General features: G+C 37.8%; 1 protein-coding gene across 1 annotated transcript in view; it reads right to left on the bottom strand.

The window, feature by feature from the left end:
• Positions 1–24693, bottom strand: part of LOC135099765 (histone-lysine N-methyltransferase 2C-like) — a 157089-nt gene extending 132396 nt beyond the window's left edge. The window contains exons 1-3 of the mRNA XM_064002278.1: positions 24535–24693; positions 16555–16668; positions 2991–3447 (exon numbers count right to left, since the gene is read on the bottom strand). Of these exons, the coding sequence (XP_063858348.1) occupies positions 2991–3447; positions 16555–16660 (563 nt within the window). The 5' untranslated portion in view covers positions 16661–16668; positions 24535–24693. The remainder of the gene's footprint in view (positions 1–2990; positions 3448–16554; positions 16669–24534) is intronic.
• Positions 24694–26452: the final 1759 nt, after the last annotated feature.

The raw sequence follows: 26452 nt of genomic DNA, 5'->3' as shown, positions 1-26452 counted from the left end.
GTTTGACTAGGCAAGGTGCAAGCAAGGAGGCACAGTTTCGGAGAACAATAGGAGGGACGCCATCAGGTCCATAAGACTTTCGAGGGTTTAGGCCAGCAAGGGCATTGCGAATTATTTTAATAGGTGGCATGAAGTAGTCAGAGGGTGGAGGAGAGGGAGGAACAAACCCAGAATTGTTCAAGGTAGCGTTTTTAGCAAAGGTTTGAGTGAAGAGTTCAGCTTTAGAAATAGATGTGGTAGCAGTGGTGCCATCTGGTTGAAATAAAGGAGGGAAAGAAGAAGAAGCAAAGTTATTGAAGATTTTTTGGCTAGATGCCAGAAGTCTCGAGGGGAGTTAGATTTTGAAAGGTTTTGACACTCTATTAATGAAGGAGTTTTTAGCTAGTTGGAGGACAGACTTGCTATGGTTCTGGGCAGAAATATAAAATGCATGAGATTCTGGTGATGGAAGGCTTAAGTACCTTTTGTGGGCCACCTCTCTATCATGTATGGCATGAGAACAAGCTGTGTTAAACCAAATTTTAGAAGGTTTAGGACGAGAAAAAGTGAGGAATGTACGCCTCCATACCAGACACTATCACCTCTGTTATGTGCTCAGCACACAAAGACGGGTCTCTGACATGGAGGCAGTAGCCATTCCAAGGAAAATCAGCAAAATACCTCCTCAGGTCCCCCCAACTAGCAGAGGCAAAATGCCAGAGGCACCTTCACTTAGGGGGATCCTGAGGAGGGATTGGAGCGATAGGACAAGATACAGATATGAAATTGTGATTGAAGTAGCCCAATGAAGAAGAAAGGGTGACAGCATAAGCAGAAGGATTAGAGGTCAGGAAAAGGTCAAGAATGTTGGGCGTATCTCCAAGACAGTCAGGAATACGAGTAGGGTTGCACCAATTGCTATAGGTTGTGGAGGATAGCAAAGTTGAAGACTAGTTCACCAGGATGGTCAGTGAAGGGAGAGGAAAGCCAAAGCTGGTGGTGAACATTGAAGTCTCCAAGAATGGAGATCTCTGCAAAAGGGAAGAGCGTCAGAATGTGCTCCACTTTGGAAGTTAAGTATTCAAAGAATTTCTTATAGTTGGAGGAGTTAGGTGAGAGTATATAGTACAGATAAATTTAGTGTGTGAGTGACTCTGTAGTCATAGCCAGATGGTGGGAAACTCAGAAGATTCAAGAGCGTGGGCACAAGAGCAGGTTAAGTCATTGCGCACATAAACACAGCATCCAGCTTTGGATCGAAAATGAGGATAGAGAAAGTAGGAGGGTACAGAAAAGGGGCTACTGTCAGTTGCCTCAGACACCTGAGTTTCAGTGAGGAAAAGAAGATGAGGTTTAGAAGAGGAGAGGTGGTGTTCTACATATTGAAAATTAGATCTTAGACTGCGAATGTTGCAGAAGTTAATGAAGAAAAAGTTGAGGGGGGGTGTCAAGACACTTAAGGTCGTCAACAGAAAGGCAGTCCGACCTGGGGGCATTTATGGTCCCCTCCCCAGATGGGGACTCCAAGGCCGGTGTAGGAATCGCCATGATGATTTAAAAATTTTTGAGTGAAGGGTGTGTGTGTTATTAGGTGCTTGTAGTTTTGTGTGGAGGAAGAGAGTTGTCTTTAGAGGGCAAGCTGTGACTGCCCCCTTGGGTTGTGAGACATAAAGGGAAACGTTCAGTGAGGTCACAGCTGGATTTAATGATAGGTTCACAGCACCCCCTGAACAGTGCTTTAGACCTCACTGGGAGTAATTATTGTTTCCGCAGGTGTATGTATCTATCTATCTATCTATCTATCTATTTATATATATATATATATATATATACATATATATATATATATATATATATATATATATATATATATATATATATATATATATAAATAAAAAATGAGAGGGAGAGAGAGAGAGAGAGAGAGAGAGAGAGAGAGAGAGAGAGAGAGAGAGAGAGAGAGAGAGAGAGAGAGAGAGAGAGAGAGAGAGAGAGAGAGAGAGAGAGAGAGAGAGAGAGAGAGAGACCTTCAATGTCTAAAATTTATGATGGCAAATGGTAACTTTGACCTCCCTTGAATCTTGATCTTGATGCTATAGACAACATGAATTTAACTATCTGTAACATCAAGTACATGTTAAAGAGATATAATTTCCAAACAGGAGAGTAGAAAGGTTGATGTAATGGTTAAATACTGCATGGAAAACCATGGCAGTGACCATTTTATTATCTATAAGGGTTGTCACCAGGTGACCATGGCGTAACGGTTTGAGTGAAGAGTTCAGCTTTGGAGATGGATGTAATAGCAGTGGTGCCATCTGGATGAAATAGAGGAGGGAAAGGAGAAGAAGCAAATTCATTGGAGATATTTTTGGCTAGACCTAGAAGTGAGCAGATGAATAATTTCAAAGCAAGAAAGTAGAAAAAGTTTAGATGATATTACAGTTTAACATAACATGGAAATAATACAGCAGAGGTGTCAGTGGCCATGATAGTGGTGGCAGTGCTTCCAAGCTAGGGCTTGGTAATAATAATGTCTATAAGGAGAAAAGACTGAATACCTCACTGACACCATCATCACAATATTTAAAATTTAAATCTGTTATACTCTCCATTTTCTTGTTGAGGAATTAATTATTTCTTTATTTCTAATGTTGCTGCCTTTAAATATGGAGCATGAAGCCTATAATTCTTTTGCTAAAAGATACTTCTGTAACTCACTAATATAAAAAAAATAATAATAATAAAATAAAAAATAAGGAAGCATGAAAGAGACCTTACTGTCATCTTCATAAAAGACTGAACATTCCTCTTAAATGCAAAATCCACCCCAACTTCATAAAAGGAACATAGACATTTCTGAACAAAAAACTTAAAACAGAGGTCAAAATTGATTACATAAAGAGTAAAACTAAGTGACAGGAATTAAATAATCTTCTGTTGTCAAAAAATCCTCTCTTACCTAATTCATCTTCTACAAAACCACAAAATCAATTATGTAAGTTACTTACAAACCAATTCTTCTTATTTTCATTCCTCTTCTTATATGAATGTTACCACCTCTTGATGGGCTGAGAGGCATTCCCTTGGGACGACCACGGATTTTTGGGAGAGAAACTATGCTACCACGGCCACATGGGACCTGGACTGGCACAAGTGGGATAGTGGGCATCATATCAGGACCTAGAACTGCTCTATTGGCTGAAGAAATGGGGTCACAAGATGAAGTTGATGGTAGAGTTCTGGATACAGAGGGATGTGAACTGGGAACATGTGCAGTTGTGGAGCATGGTGTGGATGATGAGGATGGAGATTGAGAAGGTCGCTGCTGAGCTACTGAAGCTTTGGTGATTGTTATAGAGGAGCTAGAAGGCAGAGAAGCTAAGGAGGGTAAGAGAAGAGGGTCATCAACTTCCATCTTCTCTTCTATTCTGCCTCCCACACTTGTGTTTGTTGAGGATGTGGGACCTGAAATGGGAGACATCTTGAAATGAAACAAAGTAAATACACATAAAAATTTTCAATAATTTCTTAATTACATAAATTATTGTAACAAGTGCCATTTAAAAATTACTCCCATCTGAAAAAATAAAAGCAGTCATATATATATATATATATATATATATATATATATATATATATATATATATATATATATATATATATATATATATATATATATATATATATATACATACATACATACATACATACATATATATATACATATATATATATATATATATATATATATATATATATATATATATATATATATATATATTGCTGTCCATATGGGTACAACCTTATCTTCATAAAATTTCAAGTCAGAAAATAATTTCATTTGGCCTAAATATGATTAATGGATGATAGGCCTAACCTTCCTGGCAAACTCAACCCACCAAGACAAAAGAAACCCAAGAAAATTTGAAGATCTAGGTTTTCATTAACGACAAAATACCAGTAATGTATTTAATTACATATACAGTAATCCATCATCACAATGTACAGTTAGTTATAAAACCAATCCATTACTGTCACAATGGAAATAAAATGAACAGAAGAAATAGTTTGGGAAATCCATGTATGTATTGCAGTAAGGCTAGGGTAACAAATAAGTGAAGAACAACACCTGAAAAGTATCTAGTCTTTACAATATTTATCAACCTTTTAATGTCAACTTCATCAGCAAACAGTGCCATAATTCAATAAAATTTAGTATGTTGCAGATGATTTGAAGCACTGAGACTCAAAGTGAACAGACATTACTTGTGGTTTATTAGTTGTGACATCTTTATAGCTAGCTATGAGAAGGAGGCTGTAGACAGCTGCTGAAATGATAATTACTCCCAGTGAGGTCTCAAAAACTGGATGAGAGGGTGTTGTGAATATATCAAGAGCACAGCTGTGGCCTCACTGATCATTTCCCTTTGTGTCTCACAACACAATGGGACAGTCATGGCCTGCCCCCGAAAGACAACTCTCTTCCTTCACACAAAACTACAAGCACCTAATTACATGCACATCCTTCACTCAAAACTCTAAATTAAATATGGGAACTCCTTCACCAGCCAGTCCCCATCTGGGGAGGGAACCAAAAACTGTTCCCAGGTCAGACTGCTCTTCTCATATCAACCCTAAGTGTCTTGACACTCACCTCAACTTATCCTTCATAAACTTCTGCAAATTCACAGCCTTGGATCTAATTTTCAATCTGTAGAACACCACCTCTCCTCTACTAAACTTCATCTTTTTTCCTCACTGAAACACAGGTGTCTAAGGTGACTGTCAGTAGCCCCTATTCTGTTCCCTCCCATTTTCTCTATTCTCATTTTCAATCCAAAGCTGGATGTTGCATCTTTATGTGCAATGACTTTAATCTGCTCTCAAGCCTACACTCTTGAATCTTACGAATTTTCCACCATCTGGCTATGACAACAGAGTCACTCTCAAACTAAATTTACTTATGCTGTATACTTCTCACTTAACTCCTCTGACTATAAAAAATTCTTTGACTACTTAACTTCCTAGGTGGAACCCATTCTCTTTTCAAATTTGTGGATATCTCCATTCTTGGAGACTTCAGTGTTCACTACCAGCTTTAGCTTTCCTCTCCCTTCACTGGCCATCCTGGTGGACTAGTCTTTAACCGTGCTATCCTTCATGACCTAGAGCAATTGGTGCAACACCCTACTCATATTCCTGATCATCTTAGAGATATGCCCAACATTCTTGACTTTTTCCTAACTTCTAATCCTGCTTATGCTGTCACCCTATCCTCTCCATTGGGCTCCACTGATCACAACCTCATATATGTATCCTGTCCTATTATGCCAATCCCTCCTCAGGATCTCAGGCAACAAAAATCTAATAAAAAAAAAATGCCCACTGAAATGCCAGTCCCATAAAAGGGTCAAAGCAGTAGTCATAAAATTGATGAATAAGTGTCTTGAAACCTCCCTCTTGAAGGAATTCAAGTCGTAGGAAGGTGAAAATACAGGAGCAGGCAGGGAGTTCCAGAGTTTACCAGAGAAAGGGATGAATGATTGAGAATACTGGTTAACTCTTGCGTTAGAGAGGTGGACAGAATAGGGGTGAGAGAAAGAAGAAAGTCTTGTGCAGTGAGGCTGCAGGAGGAGGGGAGGCATGCAGTTAGCAAGATCAGAAAAGCAGTTAGCATGAAAATGGCAGTAGAAGACAGCTAGAGATGCAACATTGCGGCAGTGAGAGAGAGGCTGAAGCAGTCAGTTAGAGGAGAGGAGTTGATGAGACGAAAAGCTTTTGATTCCAACCTGTTTCCATGTTAGAGACCCGTCTCTGTGTGCTGAGTGCATAACAGAGATGATAATGTCTGGCATGAAGGCATACATTCCTCTCTTTCACTCTTTCTCTCTACCTAAACCTTTCAAACCTTGGTTTAACACAGCCTTTTCTTGTGCTATACATGATAGAGAGGTGGCCTACAAAACATACTTAAGCCTTCTGTCCCCTGAATCTCAAGCATTTTATATTTCTACCCAGAATCATGCCAAGTTTGTTCTCCAACTAGCCAAAATTTTTTTTCATTAATAGAAAGTGTCAAAATCTTTCAAGATCTAACTCCTTTCATGACTTCTGGCACCTAGCCAAAACCATCTCCAATAACTTTGCTCCTTCATCTTTCCCTCCTTTATTTCAACCTGATGGCACCACTGCCATCTCATCTATTTCTTAAGCTGAACTTTTTTCCTAATATCTTTGCGAAAAACTCTACCTTAAACGATTCAGGGCTTGTTCCTCCCTCTCCTCCACCCTCCAACTATTTCACTCTACCTACCCATTAAAATGCTCCACAGTGATGTTTTCCATGCCCTCACTGTCAATGACACTCAGAAAGCTTATGGAGTTTGCCTAGTCAAACTCTTCCAACTCTATCAACATTTATCTTTCCTTCTTGCTGGAAGTTTGCCTACATTCAGCATATTCTAATCCCTGAAACTACTGCCCTATTGTTTTAATTTCCTGCCTCTCTAGGCTAATGTGACTGTTCTCCTAATTCTATTAACATTGGTGTTCCTCAGTGTTCTGTCCTGTCACCCACTCTCTTCCTATCACTAATCAATGATCTAAACAAAACTTGTCCTATCCACTCCTACACTGATGATACCACCCTGCACTTTTCCACAGCTTTTCATTGACGTCCAACCCTTCAGGAATTAAACAGTTCACACAGGGAATCCAATTTAAAATTTCTGATTGGGACAGAACAGGGCAAACTTAGTATTGTTAATTGCCTCAAAAGCTCAATTCCTCCATCTATTAACTCAACACAACCTTCCAGATAACTATCCCCACTTCTTCAATGACACTTAACTGTCCCACTCTTCTATACTGAACATTCTCAATATGTCCTTTATTTATAATTCAAACTGGAAACTTCACATCTCATCTCTAGCTAAAACAACTTCTATGAAGTTAGACATTCTGAGTTGTCTCCCCCCAGCTGCTTATTCTGTACAGGAGCCTCATTTATCCATGTATGTAGTATGCTATACATGATTTGGGGGATCCACTCATATTGCTCTTTTAGACAGGATGGAATCAAAACCTTTTCATTTTACCAACTCTTTCCTCTGACTGACTGTCTTCAGCCTCTCATCACTGCAGTATTGCCTCTCTGGCTATTTCTATCCTAATTGCTCTTCTGATTTTGCTAACTGCATGCCTCCCCTCCTACTGCACTCACTGCACAAATTGTTCTTCTTTCTCTTACCCCTATTCTGTCCACCTTTCTGATGCAAGCGTCAACCAGTATTCTCAATCATTCATCCCTTTCTCTGGTAAACTCTGAAATTCACTGCCTGCTTCTGTATTTCCTCCTTCCTACAACTTGAACTCTTTCAAGAAGGTGGTTTCAAGACATTTATCCTCCATTATTTGATTTTTCTATTTGGAATCTCTATAGGAACTGGGAATTATGAGGGCCTTTTTTATATACATTTTTTTTTTGTTGCCCTTGGTTAATGGCTCTTTTACATAAAAGAGGAAAAAATTTGTATTATCTCCAACTTGTTTACATTTTGTTTTATTTTGGATGACCACACCACCTCCACAGCACTCTAATCTATATCAAATCAAGGTCATAATCAGTCTTTCAATGAAATCTTCATTCATATAAGTGAAAACTATCCTTACATACATCAATAAATTGCAAGCTTTGATAGGAGGAAGCAGTAGACACCTGCTGAAACGATAATTACTCCCAGTGAGGTCTAAAGCACTGTTCAGGGGGTGCTGTAAACTTATCATTAAACCCAGCTGTGACCTCATTGAATGTTTCCCTTTGTGTCTCACAACACAAGCGGGCAGTCACAGCCTGCCCTCTAAAGACAACTCTCTTCCTCCACACAAAACTACAAGCACCTAATAACACACACACTCTTCACTCAAAAATTTTAAGATCATCATGGCAACTCCTACACCAGCCTCGGAATCCCCATCTGGGGAGGGGACCATAAATGTCCCAAGGTCGGACTGCCTTTCTGTCGATGACCCTAAGTGTCTTGACACCCCCCTCAACTTTTTCTTCATTAACTTCTGCAACATTCGCAGTCTAAGATCTAATTTTCAATCTGTAGAACACCACCTTTCCTCCTCTAAACCTCATCTTCTTTTCCTCACTAAAACTCAGGTGTCTGAGGCAACTGACAGTAGCCCCTTTTCTGTTCCCTCCTACTTTCTCTATCCTCATTTTCGATCCAAAGCTGGATGCTGCGTTTATGTGCGCAATGACTTAACTGCTCTCGTGCCCACGCTCTTGAATCTTCCGAGTTTTCCACCATCTGGCTACGACTACAGTCACTCTCATACTAAATTTATCTGTGCTGTATACCTCTCACCTAACTCCTCTGATTATAAGAAATTCTTTGACTACTTAACTTCCAAAGTGGAGCACATTCTGACCCTCTTCCCTTTTGCAGAGATCTCCATTCCTGGAGACTTCAATGTTCACCACCAGCTTTGGCTTTCCTCTCCCTTCACTGACCATCCTGGTGAACTAGCCTACAACTTTGCTATCCTCCATGACCTACAGCAATTGGTGCAACACCCTACTCATATTCCTGACCGTCTTGGAGATACGCCCAACATTCTTGACCTTTTCCTGACCTCTAATCCTTCTGCTTATGCTGTCACGCTTTCTTCTCCGTTGGGCTCCTCCGATCACAATTTCATATCTTTATTTTGTCCTATCACTCCAATCCCTCCTCAGGATCCCCCTAAGCGAAGGTGCCTCTGGCGTTTTGCCTCTGCTAGTTGGGGGGACCTGAGGAGGTATTTTGCTGATTTTCCTTGGAATGACTACTGCTTCCGTGTCAGAGACCCGTCTTTGTGAGCTGAGCGCATAACAGAGGTCATAGTGTCTGGCATGGAGGCGTACATTCCTCACTCTTTTTCTCGTCCTAAACCTTCGAAACCTTGGTTTAACACAGCTTGTTCTCGTGGTATACATGATAGAGAGGTGGCCCACAAAAGGTACTTAAGCCTTCCATCACCAGAATCTCATGCACTTTATATTTCTACCCGGAACCATGCCAAGTCTGTTCTCCAACTAGCCAAAAACTCCTTCATTAACAGAAAATGTCAAAACCTTTCAAGATCTAACTCCCCTCATGATTTCTGGCATCTAGCCAAAAATATCTCCAATAACTTTGCTTCTTCTTCTTTCCCTCCTCTATTTCAATCAGATGGCACCACTGCTATCACATCTATTTCTAAAGCTGAACTCTTCACTCAAACCTTTGCTGAAAACTCTACCTTGGACGATTCTGGGCTTGTTCCTCCCTCTCCTCCACCCTCTGACTACTTCATGCCACGTATTAAAATTCTTCACAATGATGTTTTCCATGCCCTCGCTGGCCTAAACCCTCGTAAGGCTTATGGTCCTGATGGGGTCCCTCTTATTGTTCTCTGAAACTGTGCCTCCTTGCTTGCAGCTTGCCTAGTCAAACTCTTTCAGCTCTGTCTGTCAACATCTACCTTTCCTTCTTGCTGGAAGTTTGCCTACATTCAACCTGTTCCTAAAAAGGGTGACTTGTAATCCCTCAAACTACTGTCCTATTACTTTAATTTCCTGCCTATCTAAAGTTTTTTAATCTATCCTCAACAGGAAGATTCTTAAACATCTATCACTTTACAACCTTCTATCTGATCGCCAGTATGGGTTCTGTCAAGGCCGCTCTACTGGTGATCTGGCTTTCCTTACTGAGTCTTGGTCATCCTCTTTTAGAGATTTTGGTGAAACTTTTGCTGTTGCCTTCGACATATCAAAAGCTTTTGATAGAGTCTGGCACAAAGCTCTGATTTCCAAACTACCCTCCTACGGTTTCTATCCTTCTCTCTGTAACTTCATCTCAAGTTTCCTTTCTGACCGTTCTATTGCTGCTGTGGTAGACGGTCACTGTTCTTCTCCTAAATCTATTAACAGTGGTGTTCCTCAGGGTTTTGTCCTGTCACCCACTCTCTTCTTATTATTCATTAATGATCTTCTAAACCAAACTTCTTGTCCTATCCACTCCTGCGCTGATGATACCACCCTGCACTTTTCCACGTCTTTTCATTGACGTCCAACCCTTCAGGAGGTCAACATATCACGCAGCAAAGCCACAGAACGCTTGACTTCTGATCTTTCTAAAATTTCTGATTGGGGCAGAGCAAACTTGGTATTGTTCAATGCCTCAAAAACTCAATTCCTCCATCTATCAACTCGACACAACCTTCCAGACAACTATCCCCTCTTCTTCAATGACACTCAACTGTCCCCCTCTTATACACTGAACATCCCTGGTCTGTCCTTTACTTATAATCTGAACTGGAAACTTCACATCTCATCTCTAGCTAAAACAGCTTCTATAAAGTTAGGTGTTCTGAGACGTCTCCACCAGTTTTTCTTACCCCCCAGCTGCTAACTCTGTACAAGGGCCTTATCCGTCCATGTATGGAGTATGCTTCACATTTCTGGGGAGGTTCCACTCATACTGCTCTTCTAGACAGGGTGGAATCAAAAGCTTTTCGTCTCATCAACTCCTCTCCTCTAACTGACTGTCTTCAGCCTCTCTCTCACCGCCGCAATGTTGCATATCTAGCTGTCTTCTACTGCCATTTTCATGCTAACTGCTCTTCTGATCTTGCTAACTGCATGCCTCCCCTCCTTCCGCGGCCTCGTTGCACAAGACTTTCTTCTTTCTCTCACCCCTATTCTGTCCACCTCTCTAACGCAAGAGTTAACCAGTATTCTCAATCATTCATCCCTTTCTCTGGTAAACTCTGGAACTCCCTGCCTGCTTCTGTATTTCCACCTTCCTATGACTTGAATTCCTTGAAGAGGGAGATTTCAAGACACTTATTCATCAATTTTTGACCACTGCTTTGACCCTTTTATGGAACTGGCATTTCAGTGGGCATTTTTTTTTATTAAATTTTTGTTGCCCTTGGCCAGTGTCCTTCCTACATAATAATAATTAAAAAAAATAAAATAAAAGCTTCACCTGAAGTCATATATTTATCTTATGTGGCACCAATCAACAGCTCTATCCAGGTCTTGCTGTAAAGCTACACAATCTTCCTCTCTTTCTGCTCTCCTTAGTATTTTGGCATCATCTTCATAGGCTCCTATAATTTACCACTTCAATCATGTCATTTATGAATAGGAAACATGACTGGTCCTTGTGGGATACCACTCAAGCTTTTTTTCCAAGTAGATTCATGGTCTTATTATTGTTCTCATATCTCTATCATTTAGAAACCTTTCATTAAATTTAAAAAAAACTGTTCTTTATTCCACCACTATTTTCAAATATCCACTTTAATCTTAAGTGTGGAACCTTATTAAAAGCCATGTAAATACTGTCTACCCACCCATCTTTCTCTCTTGCATCATGTCCCTCACCCTCAAATACGAACTTATTAGGTTATTAGGGGCTGCCAGTAAGTCTGCAATTGTCAGTGATTGCTAGGATATTTAATATGGTATCTGGTCAACTCCCTTTGCAATGAAGTTGCAGATATCTACATAAGATAATTTTAAGGCAATGATTGAGATATGAAGTTTGGTATTCATATGTATATATTCTGTAAAAGCTCAAGCAATTCTAAACATAGGTTATATTTATATGAAGGTGGTCATTTGGTTCTGAGAGCCCTGAAAGTGAAATAGGATTCATATAATTTCATAAGTTTCTTGTTGCACTCTTGTGGAAATTAAGCTCAACACTCAGTACCCAACTAGTAGTCAAACTGTGTTTTGGAAACAAAATCTAACAAAAACAACAACAGCGCACCAGTCAGCAGGTTTAGTGATAACTATACGCGTGTCCCTGATGCTGTGTTGAAACGGTAGTGGACATAGTGAGCTGTTTCTAGTCAGTGCATGTGATACAAGACTGACAGTCTATTTATATCCAGCAGTGCAATGTAAAACTAAGATGGCTTCATGGTACAAAATTTTTTGTACAATAGAGGATACACTAGTGATACTCAAGATCATAACAGGAAACCATCTTTATGCCAAGGTTCATCTTTTTTTCTAAATATAACTTTAGATATAACAGATGTCCTTAAACCAAGAAAGCATACCACTTAACATGCTTTTTTTAAGTAATGGGAACACTGGCTTAGAGCAATGAAAGGACAAAAAACAAAAAAGACCACTGAGGTGCCAGTCCCTAAAGACAAAGCCAGAATGACATTCCAGAACTGGAGGATGAGTGTCTTGGAACCTCCCTCTTGAAAAAGTTCGTCATAGGAAGAGGGAAATACTGACACAAGCAGGCAGGGAGTTCAAGTTTACCAGTGAAAGGAATGTAAGATTAAGAACACTGGTTAACTCTCCATTGGAGAAGTTGATAGAACAGGGATGAGAGAAAGTAGAAGCTCTTGTACAGCAAGGCCATGAGAGGTTAGAAGGTAAGCAGTTAGCAAAGTCAGAAGAACAAGTGGTGTAAAAATATCAGCAAAAAGAGAGAGAGACTGAAAGCAATATGTTTGAGAAGAGTTGACAAGATGAAATGCTTTTGATTTCACCCTGTTCAAAAGTGCAGATTGAGTAAAACCCTGCAGGCATACCCCATGCACATACACATAAGGCCCCTATAGAGTTAGCAGCAAGGGGGATGAAAATCTGCCGATGACAGCTCAGAACATCTAATTTCGTAGAAGCTGTTTTTTGCTAGAAATGAGATGAGAAGTTTCCAATTTATATCATTAGTAAAGGACGAACCAGGGATGTTCAGAATAGAAGATGGGAACAATTGAGAGACTGAAGAAGAGAGGATAGTTATCTGGAATCTGTCTTCAGTAGATGGAAATAAGAATTGAATTTTAAGGTACTGAACAACACAAAGATTACTCTGTACCAATCAGAAATTTTACTAAGATCATAAATCAGGGGTTTTGTGGCTTTCCTGTGGGAGTTGCTTAATTCTTGAAGGGTTGGACATCCAGGAAGACATGGAAAAGTGCAGTGGTACCATCAGCATAGGAATGGATAGGATAACGAGTTTGATTTAAAAGATCATTTATGAATAACAGAGTGGGTGAAAGAACAGAACCCTGACGAAGAACAGGAGAAGAACAGTTGCTGTCTTCCACAACAACAATAGATTTGTCAAATAGGAAACCTGAAATGAAGTTAGAAAGATACAAGGTATAGGAGGGAAGTTTGGAAATTAAGGTTTTGTGCCAGACTCTATCAAATGCTTTTGATGTCTAGAGTAATAGCAAATTTCACTAAGAACCCTCAAACAGGTTGACCAATACTCAGTACAGAAGGCCAGATCACCAGTAAAGCAGCCACAATGGATTCCATACTGGCGAAGACATAAGGTTGTCAATTGATAGATATTTAAGAATCTTCCTGTTGAGGTTAGATTCAAAAACTTATCAAAGGTAAGGAATAGTTTGAGGAATAAGGGCAGTCATCCTTTTTATGAATAGACTGAATATAGGTAAACTTCCAGCAGGAAGAAACGGTAGATGATGACAGGCACAGTGTTGGAGAACAACAGAGGGGATCCCATCAAGCCCATAAGCCTTCTGAGGGTAAAGCCCAGTGATGGCATGGAACATAGGCCTATAAGCCTTCTGAGGGTAAAGCCTGGTGATGACATGGAATGTATGATTATGAAGAATGTTAATAGAAGGCATGAAGTGCTGAAGGGTGGAGGAGAAAGAGGAATATGCCTTGAATCATCCATGGTAAAGCTTTTCGGAAAGGATTAAGCAAAGAAATCAGCTTTAAAGATAGATGAAAGGGCAGTGGTGTCATCATATTGAAATACAGAAGGGAAAGATGAAAAAGAAACATTATCAGAGATTTTTTTGGCTAGGTGGCATAAGTCACAAGCAGAGTTAGATCTGGAAAGATTTTGACATTTCCTATTGATAAAAAGAGTTTTTGGCAAGTTGGAGAACAGTCTTGGTATGATTTCAGACAAAAATGTGAAGTGCATAAGCTTTAAGTGATGGAAGGCTCAAGTACCACCCATATCAGGACTCTGTGCTGAGCACATAACAGATGGGTGGAGAGAGGGACTTCCAAATGCTGTTTTCTGAATTTTTTGTGTCGCATTACTCAATTTAGCAGAAGGTGCCATAATTTAAGCTGGTCTTCACAATCTTCTATTAATCTCTTCAAATTTTTTTCTTCTCTGTGTCCTGACACAGTCATTTCTCTTTTTTATGCTGTTCCTTCATAGTTCATCTTTTTCTCCAACTATTTCATGCTTTTCTTCCTCTCTCCTTACTTCTTCACACCTTCTATCGAACCAGTCCTTTTCTTTCAACTCTCTCCCCTTTGGCACAAATCTTTGTCATTGTAAACTGTTAGTAATATTTCCTATTCTTCCTCTATCTTTTTTGCTCTATGGGAGCTGCTGGTCTACTTCTTTAAACTTTGAGTCCTTCAAACTTTCCCTTGCTAAAATTAAATATCTCTCTTCAGTAGTCCTCTCTTTTCTTCTATCCTTTGGTTGGTTATTTAAATCTTGACCAACATATAGTCATTCTTTCCTAGTAGGTTCTTATACAATAATTGCTCCATCATTTCAGGCTCCTTGAAGAACATCAAATCCAATTTTGATGCTTCTTACCATTTCCTCATAATTTTTAGTCCATGACCTAGTTTTGGGTGGAACATACACTACCACAAAATCCTTTATTCCTCCCTCACTTCTTTCTTAGTTTTTGGGTGGAACATACACTACCACAAAATCCTTTATTCCTCCCTCACTTCTTTCTAACTCCTACCTTCAGCATTTCTGTTTCTCATTCCTCATATTCTACTTCCACTGAAACCAGATTATTTTTATTTATTTATTACTTTTTTATAACCAATAATAGCACTTACTGTTTTTAATCCATCCATTATACTCACTAATGCCAATGTTCACAGTTTCTATATTTCCTGCTTGTTATGCCCTTGTTATCCTTTATATCTAGTTCTGCTTGTCTATGGCAGTCCTTAATTTCTATCACTAACAATAGATCATTCACATTTATGTATGCAACTTTCAGTTCTTCTTTCACTTACGCAAACCATTTCTTTTGTATTATGTTGAGCACCCTTCAGTAGAACTGATTTTTCTACCTCCATTCTGCTCTCATTTTTTCCTTTGCTTCATTTTTCATTTGAGGCACTCTACTTCTATTCCACACTTGATGTCCTTTCTTATATACATCTTTGAACTGTCATGCTTTGCCAGTCCCCATGCTTTTGCCAAAACTCCCTTAGCTGCATCCTGTGACCTAAACCTAATCTACATAAGCTGACATTTTCCCTCTTTGTATTTTCTCATCCTGTATACTTCCTACACCTCAGTTTGCTCACTGTCTAGAACCACCTTTACAATCCCCTCAGCTACTTTCCTCTCATGCTTTTCCTTTTTATGTTTGATCACCATTTTCTTCTTTCACTCTGAATAACAATATACAATTTTCCTTTTCAAATGTATCTTTCAGTAAACTTTCCTTTTCATTCATTATCCTTACTACTACATTTGATAAATCTTTCTCAGTCATCTGCTGTTGTATCCCTCTTGAAATCTACTTCCTTGTGTTGTTGCTCTTCCTTCCAGTTTCTGTTCTTCCATGACCTCAACACTTTTATCATATGCTTCAACTTTGTATTTATACTTAGAGAACTTTCATTTGAAATGACTGTTTTCCTCTCTTAAAATCTCATTCTACTTTACAACTCACTTCTTCACCTTTCACTGCTTCTATCCTTTTTCTGCTTCTTGCTTGTTCAAGATCAATCACTTTTGCAGTATGAACTTGCTATCAAGTCCTTCTCCTCTTCTAACCCCTCAAAAAAAAAAAAAAAAAATGATAACAATTTGCTCATTTCAGTGACCAACAGACTGATAAACACTGTTCTGTGCCTCTACAGAAAACATTCAATAACTATATGTTAAAATAATCATCTCAGATGCAATAAAAAGTGAAATCACTGAAATCGGACAGGGGATGTGGAGCTGATGGTGTCAGATTATGCTTGCTCAATGGATAGCTTTTTAAGATGGAAGATAGGAAAAATGTTTGTGATAAACAGTACTGCTATATTATATGATATGGATTTGTAGGAAGGGCTGGTATAGGTATGTGATTACTGAACCCTAAAAAAAAACAATAAATAAATAACAATAATAATAATAATAATAATAATAATAATAATAATAATAATAATAATAATAATAATAATAATAATGATGATGATGATGATGATAATAAAAATAATATAATAAAAAAATAACCAATAAAATGAAATGAAATGAAATAGTAAAATAAATATAAATAATAATAATGCATAAATATATTGGGCCATGATAACAAAAAATAAATAAATAAATAAAAAAATAAATAAATAAAAAACTCTCAAAAGCAGATGTTAAAGACATACATGCAATCAGCATGACTAACTGTAATTATTTACATGAACTTTATATAGTTGTCTTTGAATGGTATGTTTAATCTGCAATCATGATGCAAGTTCCTGATAATAGTAACAACCAAGCTCGAACCTATTATAGTGATCATGTTTACCTGAAGCCGAACCACATGAGGACAATTCCCTTCCACTTGTTGTTCCTTTCTCCCATTTGGTGTCAGGGGAGCCATCTTCAAAACTGACCCCATGTGGTTTCTCCATACTTCAATCTGGCAAAAATTTTTAACAAAATATAAAAGGAATGTTTCGCAAAACTTTTGTGCTATACAATGTAAATGAGAAGTAAGTAACAAAACTTCAAAGCCTTTTAAATTCTTAAAAACACATAATGTAGATTAAGCCTGAACATTATTTTTTCCGAATCTGAATGGCATAGACATATTTTAAAATCCTGAACATGAATTTTCCTTCAAACACAAATTTGTCGACTCAGCCTGCTTAATACTTCAGCTCACCTAGTGGCCACCTCTCACAATGTTTTGTTGGCGGCCCAGCAGTGTTGATTAGATTTGGGATTCTAGGACACTGAAGATATTCACACTCAATTTGAGGATTTTGAGGTAATATATATATATATATATATATATATATATATATATATATATATATATATATATATATATATATATATATATAACTATGCTACTAATATGGACGCCACTTCATGTATAAAGTCATATATTCTGTATAACATAAAAATACAAACTATTTGTACTACATTATATTACTATAACAATTTTAATGTACATCTATAGCTGGTCTATCACATACATTTCACATACCATATTTCTTGGCATCAAAGACGCATCGCAATTTTGACAACAGAAAATATGAAAAACATAAAAGAAGAGAATAATGTAACTAATAAATAAAATACAACAAACAATCCAAAAAACATAAACATTACACATTAACAAGACAACTGCTGGGCAACAAAAACTTGGTCACATCCTCCATTTTTGGAACTGTCACAAACAGTGAACAAGATGACAGCAGACAGTGATTGAGTGATTATGGTAGTCTAGTTTTCAATAAGATTTACTAATAACATCCTGCAGTTTTACTTCTTGCCACTTAATAATATTCCCTTAAAGTTGAGATGTAACTCCTTCATCCCATATCCCATTCTGTAAGAGACAGGATGGAAAGATGTAACATTCCTGGTACATGCCTGTAGTACATCTTAACTCTGTGGGACACTAAATATATTCATTGATAATGCAAAGGAGCTTCACCTTATAATGGCAGTTCTGCCCCACTGCACTGCACAATGGCATGAGCTCAGTGTTAGGTACATTGTTTTGGAAGTAAATTCACCTAGGCTTTAAATTAATATATAGGTATGCACAATTTAAAGATCTTCCAGAACCAAAACTGTACACTATACCACATAAAAAAATAAATGGATAATAAATCCAGTAGCAATCATTGAGATCTTAACATTATAACTAAAATTTCAGAGATGTCAGAATTTCTGGTCACTTGTCTGTCAAAACAAAACAAAGGTGGCTAATTATTTCTTTATTAACACTTGTTTTTGAGTAAAAAATATACTTTTTTGATAGATTTTCCTGTGCTTGGAAAGAATCTGATGTTTGTTTTTCTGGAAAAACATTAGTTTTTACATTACTCATCTGACCTTGAGTAAGAAGAAACTGGCAATTTCCAATGAAAAAGCAAACATCAGTTATTAAAAACATAGCAAAATCTATCAGAAAAATATAGTTTTGACTAAAGAACAAGTACAGTAAAATCCCTCTCATCTGGCATTCGAGTATCGAGCAGCTTCAAGTATCCGGCACATTTTTCCCCAAGCCTTAAAATCAATAAAAAAATCAATGTGTACTCATAAAATCGATTAAAATTCCCGCACGAGGCATACTTTGTCGCCTTGCCACCAGAGCACACTGCTTCATGCCACCCGCGGCCCACTGCACTGTGTTTACTCAGTGACTCAGTCCCGCGTGTGCACTGTTTATCGCCTGACGCCTTCATCATGCCTAAAGTTGTAGAAAAAAGGAAGCGTGTTGTGCTTACACTTAAGCAGCTGATCAGATCAGCTGCTGATTAAGATCAGCTGATCTTTGTTATGGTAAGATGTGTGAGTGTAGGGTGGTGATTGTGGACATAATTTCACTTTTATTCAAGTATCCGGCAATATTCAAGTATCCGGCATGTCGGCAGTCCTGTTGATGCCGGATAAGAGGGATTTTACTGTACAGTGAAACCTCGGTTAACGAATGCCTCCCTTTCTGAATAACTTGATTTTTTTAACAGAAATTTTAACTCATAATTGCTTTGGTTGCCAGTTTTTTAACAAAGTTACTTGATTTCAAAAACTAAAAGATGTAGCAAAAGCTGCCATTTATTACTAATTTATAGTTTCTATAAAAATTTCTTTTTTTTATATATTTAGAGGAGAGAGACAGAGGGTATGACAGTAATTCAATCTTTGAAATAAGGTAAATGTAATCTCATTGAAGATGAAGAACCTAGATGTAAACAAAAACGGTTTAGCACTCAGGAGTTATCCCAAGTCTCCTGTGGCTCTCTCTGTGACCCACAATGCCATCACTACTGCACAACTGCATTTTCCCAGTAGCTTTTCCCAGCAGCAAGATATCTAAGTGTTATGATCACCTTAATTTTGGCAATAAGTGGGTTGTTCCTCTCTATGTCACTCTTCTCTCACTAGATCAGTAACAAAAACCTGCATGGTCTAAACAGTATATTTTGATGAGTTCTGTGTCACTAAGTTCATTCAGTACATCCTTTCTAGATTAAAAAAAATTCTAAGCTGGAGATGTGGAGCGGCCATCTTAGCAGTGGGAGTGTCGATCATTAACTGCTAAGATATGGTGGACAGGTGTTTGGGAATGGATTAATCTATTTTACATTGATTCCTATGGGGAAAATAGTTTCAGTTTTTTAACATTTCGTATTTTGAATGGCATTCAGAAACAAATTAACTTTGAAAACCAAGGCTTCACTGCAGTACCTAACCTAACCCTAATCTAACCTGATTTTTGCCATAAGCATACCTTATTGAGGGTGCATGTCACACTTGATCTTATTATAAGAGAAAGTACAGTTTGACTGCCTATATCTGCACCTTCTGTCACAGGTAGGGCATATCAGCTCTCAGAAGCACAGTAGGGCACATTACTGTTCTCGTTAGCACAGTAGGGTATATCACTGTTCTGGGCAGCACACACTATTTCATCTATAATGAAGCATGATTGTCAAAAATACTGTTTAACCACATTCAAGATGTGCACTTCACAACCCTCACAAACCATAATTCAAACTGAAGGCAGAATCCACCCCCCAGGCTGGCTCTTTGAAATGCTTTAAGATGACAAGCAGAAACAGTAATGTGACGAATGAGTTAATCCTATTGGTTCTTTTGTCTCTGCTAATTTCCCATCTGCTCAATGGTATGCACAGCAGGTAAAGGAGGATGGGTTATGGGAGCAATCAAGGTAAATTTTTACTCTTTCACCAGTCTCTATTCCAGACAAAACTATTTTTTTCCTGGCCTTTTTTTCTGCAAATCATTAGTTTTCATTTTTTTACCACTCTTCACCCAATCCCCTCAGAAATTAATTTGTAATAAAAACCAAAAGCAGATTAATACAAAACAGACCAAAATCTACCATTTTTTTCCCCCCCCTCACAAATAAGTAACACTTAGCATCACTTACAATGCTCCTCCCCACCCACCAAGAGGGCTGGCTGGCACTCACCCGTAGCTGCCAGCCAGCTGTCACACACCACCACCTAACCCAACCTAATAAAAGTAACTAAACCTAACTAATCTAACCTAAACCAAAGTAACCTAACCAAACTAAACTAACCTAACAAAACTAACATACCCTAATCTAACCTAACTAAACTTTAAAAATTGTTATCAGAATTATAAACAATTTGTGGTGAGTATGTATGAGGCTCAAATTACTCAATGAAAAGCTCTGTTATTTGAAAAGGATAAGCAGAGTCATGTTAAGACTGGCAAAGGAATAAAATAATAACACAATCAGCCTGCTATAAGAGAAGAATGACATCACCATGAATTTATATTCACTATTTTTCAAGGGAAATATTTTGTGCCATTTTTACCCAAATAATGACTTTCCGAGAGTGATGAAGGTTAGTGGAATGCATATATGAGTAACTGAAAGCCTTTGATAAGGTAGTAAAAAAGACATGCATTAATAATATGAATAATAACCCAGAAAAAAAAATGAAAAGGGAATACTGAGATACAGCTAGCCTACTGTTTTCCTGACAAAACTATCTTTATTCAGCCTGTTTTGAATTAATCTCATGCTGTTTTTCCCACAAATCATTAATTTATATTTTCACCTTCCCAACCCCTCATCAGAAACTAATCTTTTCCAGTAAATATGAAAAGCAGATTAATACAAAACTGACCAAAATCAATCAGAAAAAAAGTTTCGTCCCCCCAAATAAGTAACACAGCAGTAACACTCACTGGCAATGTTCCCTCCAAGAGTAATGGCTGCCACTTGCCTATGGCCGCCACCTGGCTGTCACCACCATCACCACCTAACTCAACCTAAAACTAACTTAACCTAACCAAACTAACTTAACCTGACTAAATTAATCTACCCAAACTAAATTAACCTAACAAAATATAACCAAACTATACCAAACAACCTAACTAAACTAATCTAACCAAATTAGCCTAACCTAACTGGTAATGCTAAGAAATGAAGTCGTTGCCTTATTTATCTTCATAAAATTTGACAATGTACTGGAAATAACTGAGACAACACCCACTAGTGACAGATATCTTCCTCAGACTAATTCAAATGTTTCAAATTGAGCCACTTCTCCCTCCTCAGGATGAAATAAAACACTATGATTGGCTCAATTAATCTTGTATTTTTTAACTGAACAGTGGCTGCATTCTCAAGCAAAATAATCAATCACCGTGACTAATTTCATGCTTGCGCAACAGAGATGACATATGCACGCATGGATGAACACACCTTCACCAGGGTAAATTAGTGCCCACCTATCATCACATGAGAAGGTGCATCACTTCCCAGTGTTGTCATGGCAGCAAGCAAGCTTGCTTCTCCAAAAACAGATGAATCTTCAAAAATTGCTGTCAGGATTACAAACAATTTGTGGTGTGTGTGTGTGTGTGTGTGTGTGTGTGTGTGTGTGTGTGTGTGTGTGTGTGTGTGTGTGTGTGTGTGTGTGTGTGTGTGTGTGTGTATATATATATATATATATATATATATATATATATATATATATATATATATATATATATATATATATATATATATATATATATATATATATATATATATATATATATATATATATATATATATATGGGGCTCAAATTACTCAATGAGAAGCTCTATCTGATGAGAAGAGTAAGAAAAGCCATGTTGAGACAGGTGCAAGAGTGCAAGCCTAATTTTCTACTGATTTTATTTAAGCATCAGAAAGTATGCTGCATTAAACTCAGACACTACAATACTGCAGATGCAGTAAGTAGTAACCTCAGAGAAGAATGCTAGCTTTATTTCAATATCACCCAAAAATTGCAATAAGCAGTTACCTAATTTCTAGATTTCTCTCAAAAACACCTAAAATTACACATATTGTCCTTCACTACCACTGAAAGGTACAATTAAAATATGGCAAGTGATTATTTAATTTCTAGATTTGTTTATCAAATGTATGAATAAAATCATGGTATTCTTTTACTCTTACACCAGTCTCATGGTATTCTTTTACTTTTACAACAGTCTCAACATGGCTTTTCTTACCATTCTCATCATATCAAGCTTCTCATTGAGTAATCTGAACCTCATATATATATATATATATATATATATATATATATATATATATATATATATATATATATATATATATATATATATATATATATATATACCCAATGCAAATTGTTTATAATGCTGACAGCAATTTTTAAAGATTTATCTGTTTTTGGGAAAATAAGCTTGCTCACTGCCATGACAACATGTGTGCGATGGGCAGCTGAGCACTGAGACACGGTGATGAAGGTGTGTTCGTCCAAGTGTGCATATGTCACATCTGTTGCACAGGCACAAAATTAGTCATGGTGACTGGTTCTTTTGCTTGGGAATGCAGCCATTGGCCATTAAAATATACACAATTAATTTAGCCAATCATAGCATTTTATTTCATCCTGAGGAGAGGGAAGTAGCTCAATCTGAAATATTTGAATTAGTCTGAGGAAGACATCTGTCAGCGGTGAGTGTCACCTCGGTTATTTCCAGTGCATCGCCAAATTTTACTGTCGGTGGTGAATGTCACCTCAGTTATTTCCAGTGCATTGGCAGATTTTACAAAAATAAAATAACAGCTTCATATTCATTCCTTAGACATGCCAGTTACGTTAGGCTAGTCTGATTAGGTTAGATTAGTTTAGTTAGATTATGCTAATTTGGTTTGGTTAGGTTAGTTTAGCTAGGTTAGTTTAGTTAGGTTAGGTTAGTTAAGTTAGGTTAGATTAGTTTGATTAGGATAGGTAGGCAAGATTTGATTAGTTTGGTAAGATTAGGTTAGTTTTGTTGGGCTGGGTTAGGTGATGGTGGTGGTGAGAGCAGGCTGGCGGCCACGGCCAAGCGGCAGCCAGTCCTCTCGTGGAGAAAATGGTGTGTCACTGCTGTGATTAGTTATTCATGAGGATGAAACTATTTTTTTCTGGTAGACTTCAGTCAGCTTTGTATTAACCTGCTTTCCATTTTTACCACAAAACATTAATTTCTGATGGGAGGTAGGGTGGGGGTAAAAAATAAACTAATGATTTGTGGGAAAAACAACATGCAGATAAACTAGGGAGAAAACTACCAGAAAGAAAAAAACTGTTTCATCTGGAATAGAGAGACTGATGCAGGAGTAAAAATTTACCAAAATCGGCCCAAGTGTTGACACTGGGTTCCCTTCTGGCTAGGCGACATCCAGCAAGTCTGATTTGCCAGTTGTGTATTTTTCTTGCAGTGTTACCAGGTCAGGCGAGGATACTAATACTACTATTGCTACTACTACTCTCTCTCTCTCTCTCTCTCTCTCTCTCTCTCTCTCTCTCTCTCTCTCCAGACATATCATTATCACACTGTTAAATGTGCATACTCACTCTCACATTATAGCTGTTGTGTCAATGTGTGGTCAGAGAGAGAGAGAGAGAGAGAGAGAGAGAGAGAGAGAGAGAGAGAGAGAGAGAGAGAGAGAGAGAGAGAGAGAGAGAGAGAGAGAGAGACCATGCAAATTTAGCAATGTAATAGTGATCATATATCTTATCTGGAGAGAGAGAGAGAGAGAGAGAGAGAGAGAGAGAGAGAGAGAGAGAGAGAGAGAGAGAGAGAGAGAGAGCCTCACCTAACCTGGTAACACTGCAAGGAAAATGCACAAATGGCAACTCAAACCTGCCAGACGCGGCCGTGCCAGCCGGGGACCCCACGTCGACACTAGTGCCCCAAAATCATACCTACACCTATGACTTTTAAGTGCATCATAATTTTCTGAACAAACTTGGCATTGCTAGAAAAGGGGACACTAAGGAGTGGGTTCAACGTTAACACTCGTCGAAACAGTTCTTAGCAAATGTCAAGAACCTAACCAACAAAGCTCTACCCACAATAACTGCTATCCACACCTACAATTCAAAACAGGTGATCTCGGATACAGAAAATAACCTTATAAAAGACACTTTAACCACCATATTGCTACTGATTCTGGCGTGAGGTTTCCCTGGTACTCAAATCTGACAAACGACCGTTTCACTTAAAAAGTTCTAAGACATCGATTGACACGTGATAAAACGTTACATTGAATGCATCAAACTTTATAGCATGAATATCCGCAGCACATAAATGAGATGCTTCTCCTTCAATACCTTCCCTCCCTCCGAACAGTAATCTGTAACTTCATAGGTGGAAATTCTTGACGTTTAACTGCACATCAGCCTCGAGGTGTTCTCCTTCCCATGTAAACAAACCCCTCCATCACTCCATACAGCAAACTGTTATACACACACTCACCTTCACAGCCTCCCTGAAGCCTCATCAATGTAAAAGGATCCATAATTTTACAATATAATTTCAACTTCCACTAAAAAACCCATGTCGGAGGTTTAATGTTCACTCACAACACGCCGACACGCTATATGTAAACTAAAAGCTGTTTGAATTGATGCAACAAGACTAGAACTCTCAAGTATAGGTACCCGAATCCTTTTAAAAAGTGTTAGATTTCTTAAACTTATATTCTTGGTGCGATTTTGTTTTTACGAATCGGTTCTGCTACCGAAACCTTAACAGATCTCTTGTCTATTGCTTATCCTCAAGCTGTACTGCGGTCTACCTCAACGCCGAGCAACTAAGCAGTTCCATATATAAATATCAAGTATTACATATATCCTCCTCTGTAATATAATAATAAACATACCAACGAGTTGTTTCCAACATATCCTTTATCAAAGTGTTGAAAGTAGAGAAAAATTTTATAATGAGTGTCTATGACGGGACATGTTCGATAATATCGCGGAGGAATACAAGAGCAATGCCCCGGGTGGACGCTGCCAGGAGGAACATAACATATCATAATCTTAGTATACAAGACGTCTGTTAAAGGCTAGTTGGCTCAATGAAGGTAGTTCGTGTATAGGTAATACCAGCTCTCACACTCACACAGTCCAGGTGTTATTAATAATGTAATTATTCATTCATCTATTTCTTAACATGTTGTGAAACGTGTTGATTCTCCTGAAGGCTTTACATGATAAATACTGTACATTGCATAGATTAAAATATACTGTAAATATCAGAAAATGTATAAGAAGTTGAAATAGAGACGGCTTAATGGAGGAGCTCAGAAACACGGAGGCGTGGGGAGAAATACAGAGAAAACTAATAAATAAATAATGCACACATTGACTGATTGTTAAAAAAAAAAAATAATAATAATAATAATACAGCATAGTAATAGGACAGAGCCAACCGGTCTTCCCCGGGATAAACAGAATAGTTACAGAAATTGAATTGCACACAAATGTTTTAAGTGTTATCATTAATCCTTTACCTTGTAGTTTCCAACCTTTTTCGTCCTGTTCCTTCTTTTTCACCATATACGAGTATATATATATATATATATATATATATATATATATATATATATATATATATATATATATATATATATATATATATATATATATATATATATATATATATATGTGTGTGTGTGTGTGTGTGTGTGTGTGTCAGTGTGTGTGTGTGTGTGTGTGTGTGTGTGTGTGTGTGTGTGTGTACACTTTCAACTGTGAACCTCTACAAAGAAATGGGTTAACCCAATGAAAATTAATAAAAGATCATTACCGCCGAAAGGGGGAGAAGGTTTTTCAGATCCATAAGATGACGCGAATCGTTTATTATATTCGGTCAAAATCTGAAGACATACTTTAATGGTCATAGACAATATTCTGCATGAATAAGTTGTGTAATACAGGTATGATTCTGCACGTTACTTATAGAATAATGTATTCTTTCACAGATAGTTGTTAAACTTACTTGTTATGGGTCTTGGGATGATCGTTAAGTAACGCGCACGCCTTTTCTGACAGGTGTTCTAGGTAGTTCTATCTACTTGTGTTTCCTGCAACAACACACGTCTTCCGAGTGTCCTCAGTAATGTGTCCCTATCGTCCTCGGTTGCTTCCTGGGTCCCTACACTGCTCATCGTTATCCATTAAAGACGGTGATAAAATCAGCCTCGTGTCGGCCTCACGTCATAACATGCATCCTTCATCTCCTTGCATGAACACCACATCAACACCAGCCGTACAAGAAATTCGCTGACTAAGCTTTGTCTTTCCCTTCTCATTAACAACCTCGCGTGCTCATCAACTTCCTTCACCCACTCTGAAAAAGAGAAAAAAAATGTGAATGAAAATTTCACTGG

The sequence above is a fragment of the Scylla paramamosain genome, chromosome 4 (assembly GCF_035594125.1).
Source record: "Scylla paramamosain isolate STU-SP2022 chromosome 4, ASM3559412v1, whole genome shotgun sequence".
Classification (NCBI taxonomy): domain Eukaryota; kingdom Metazoa; phylum Arthropoda; class Malacostraca; order Decapoda; family Portunidae; genus Scylla; species Scylla paramamosain.
The sequence above is the reverse complement of the archived record's forward strand: the minus strand, read 5'-3'. Positions and strand labels throughout refer to the sequence as shown.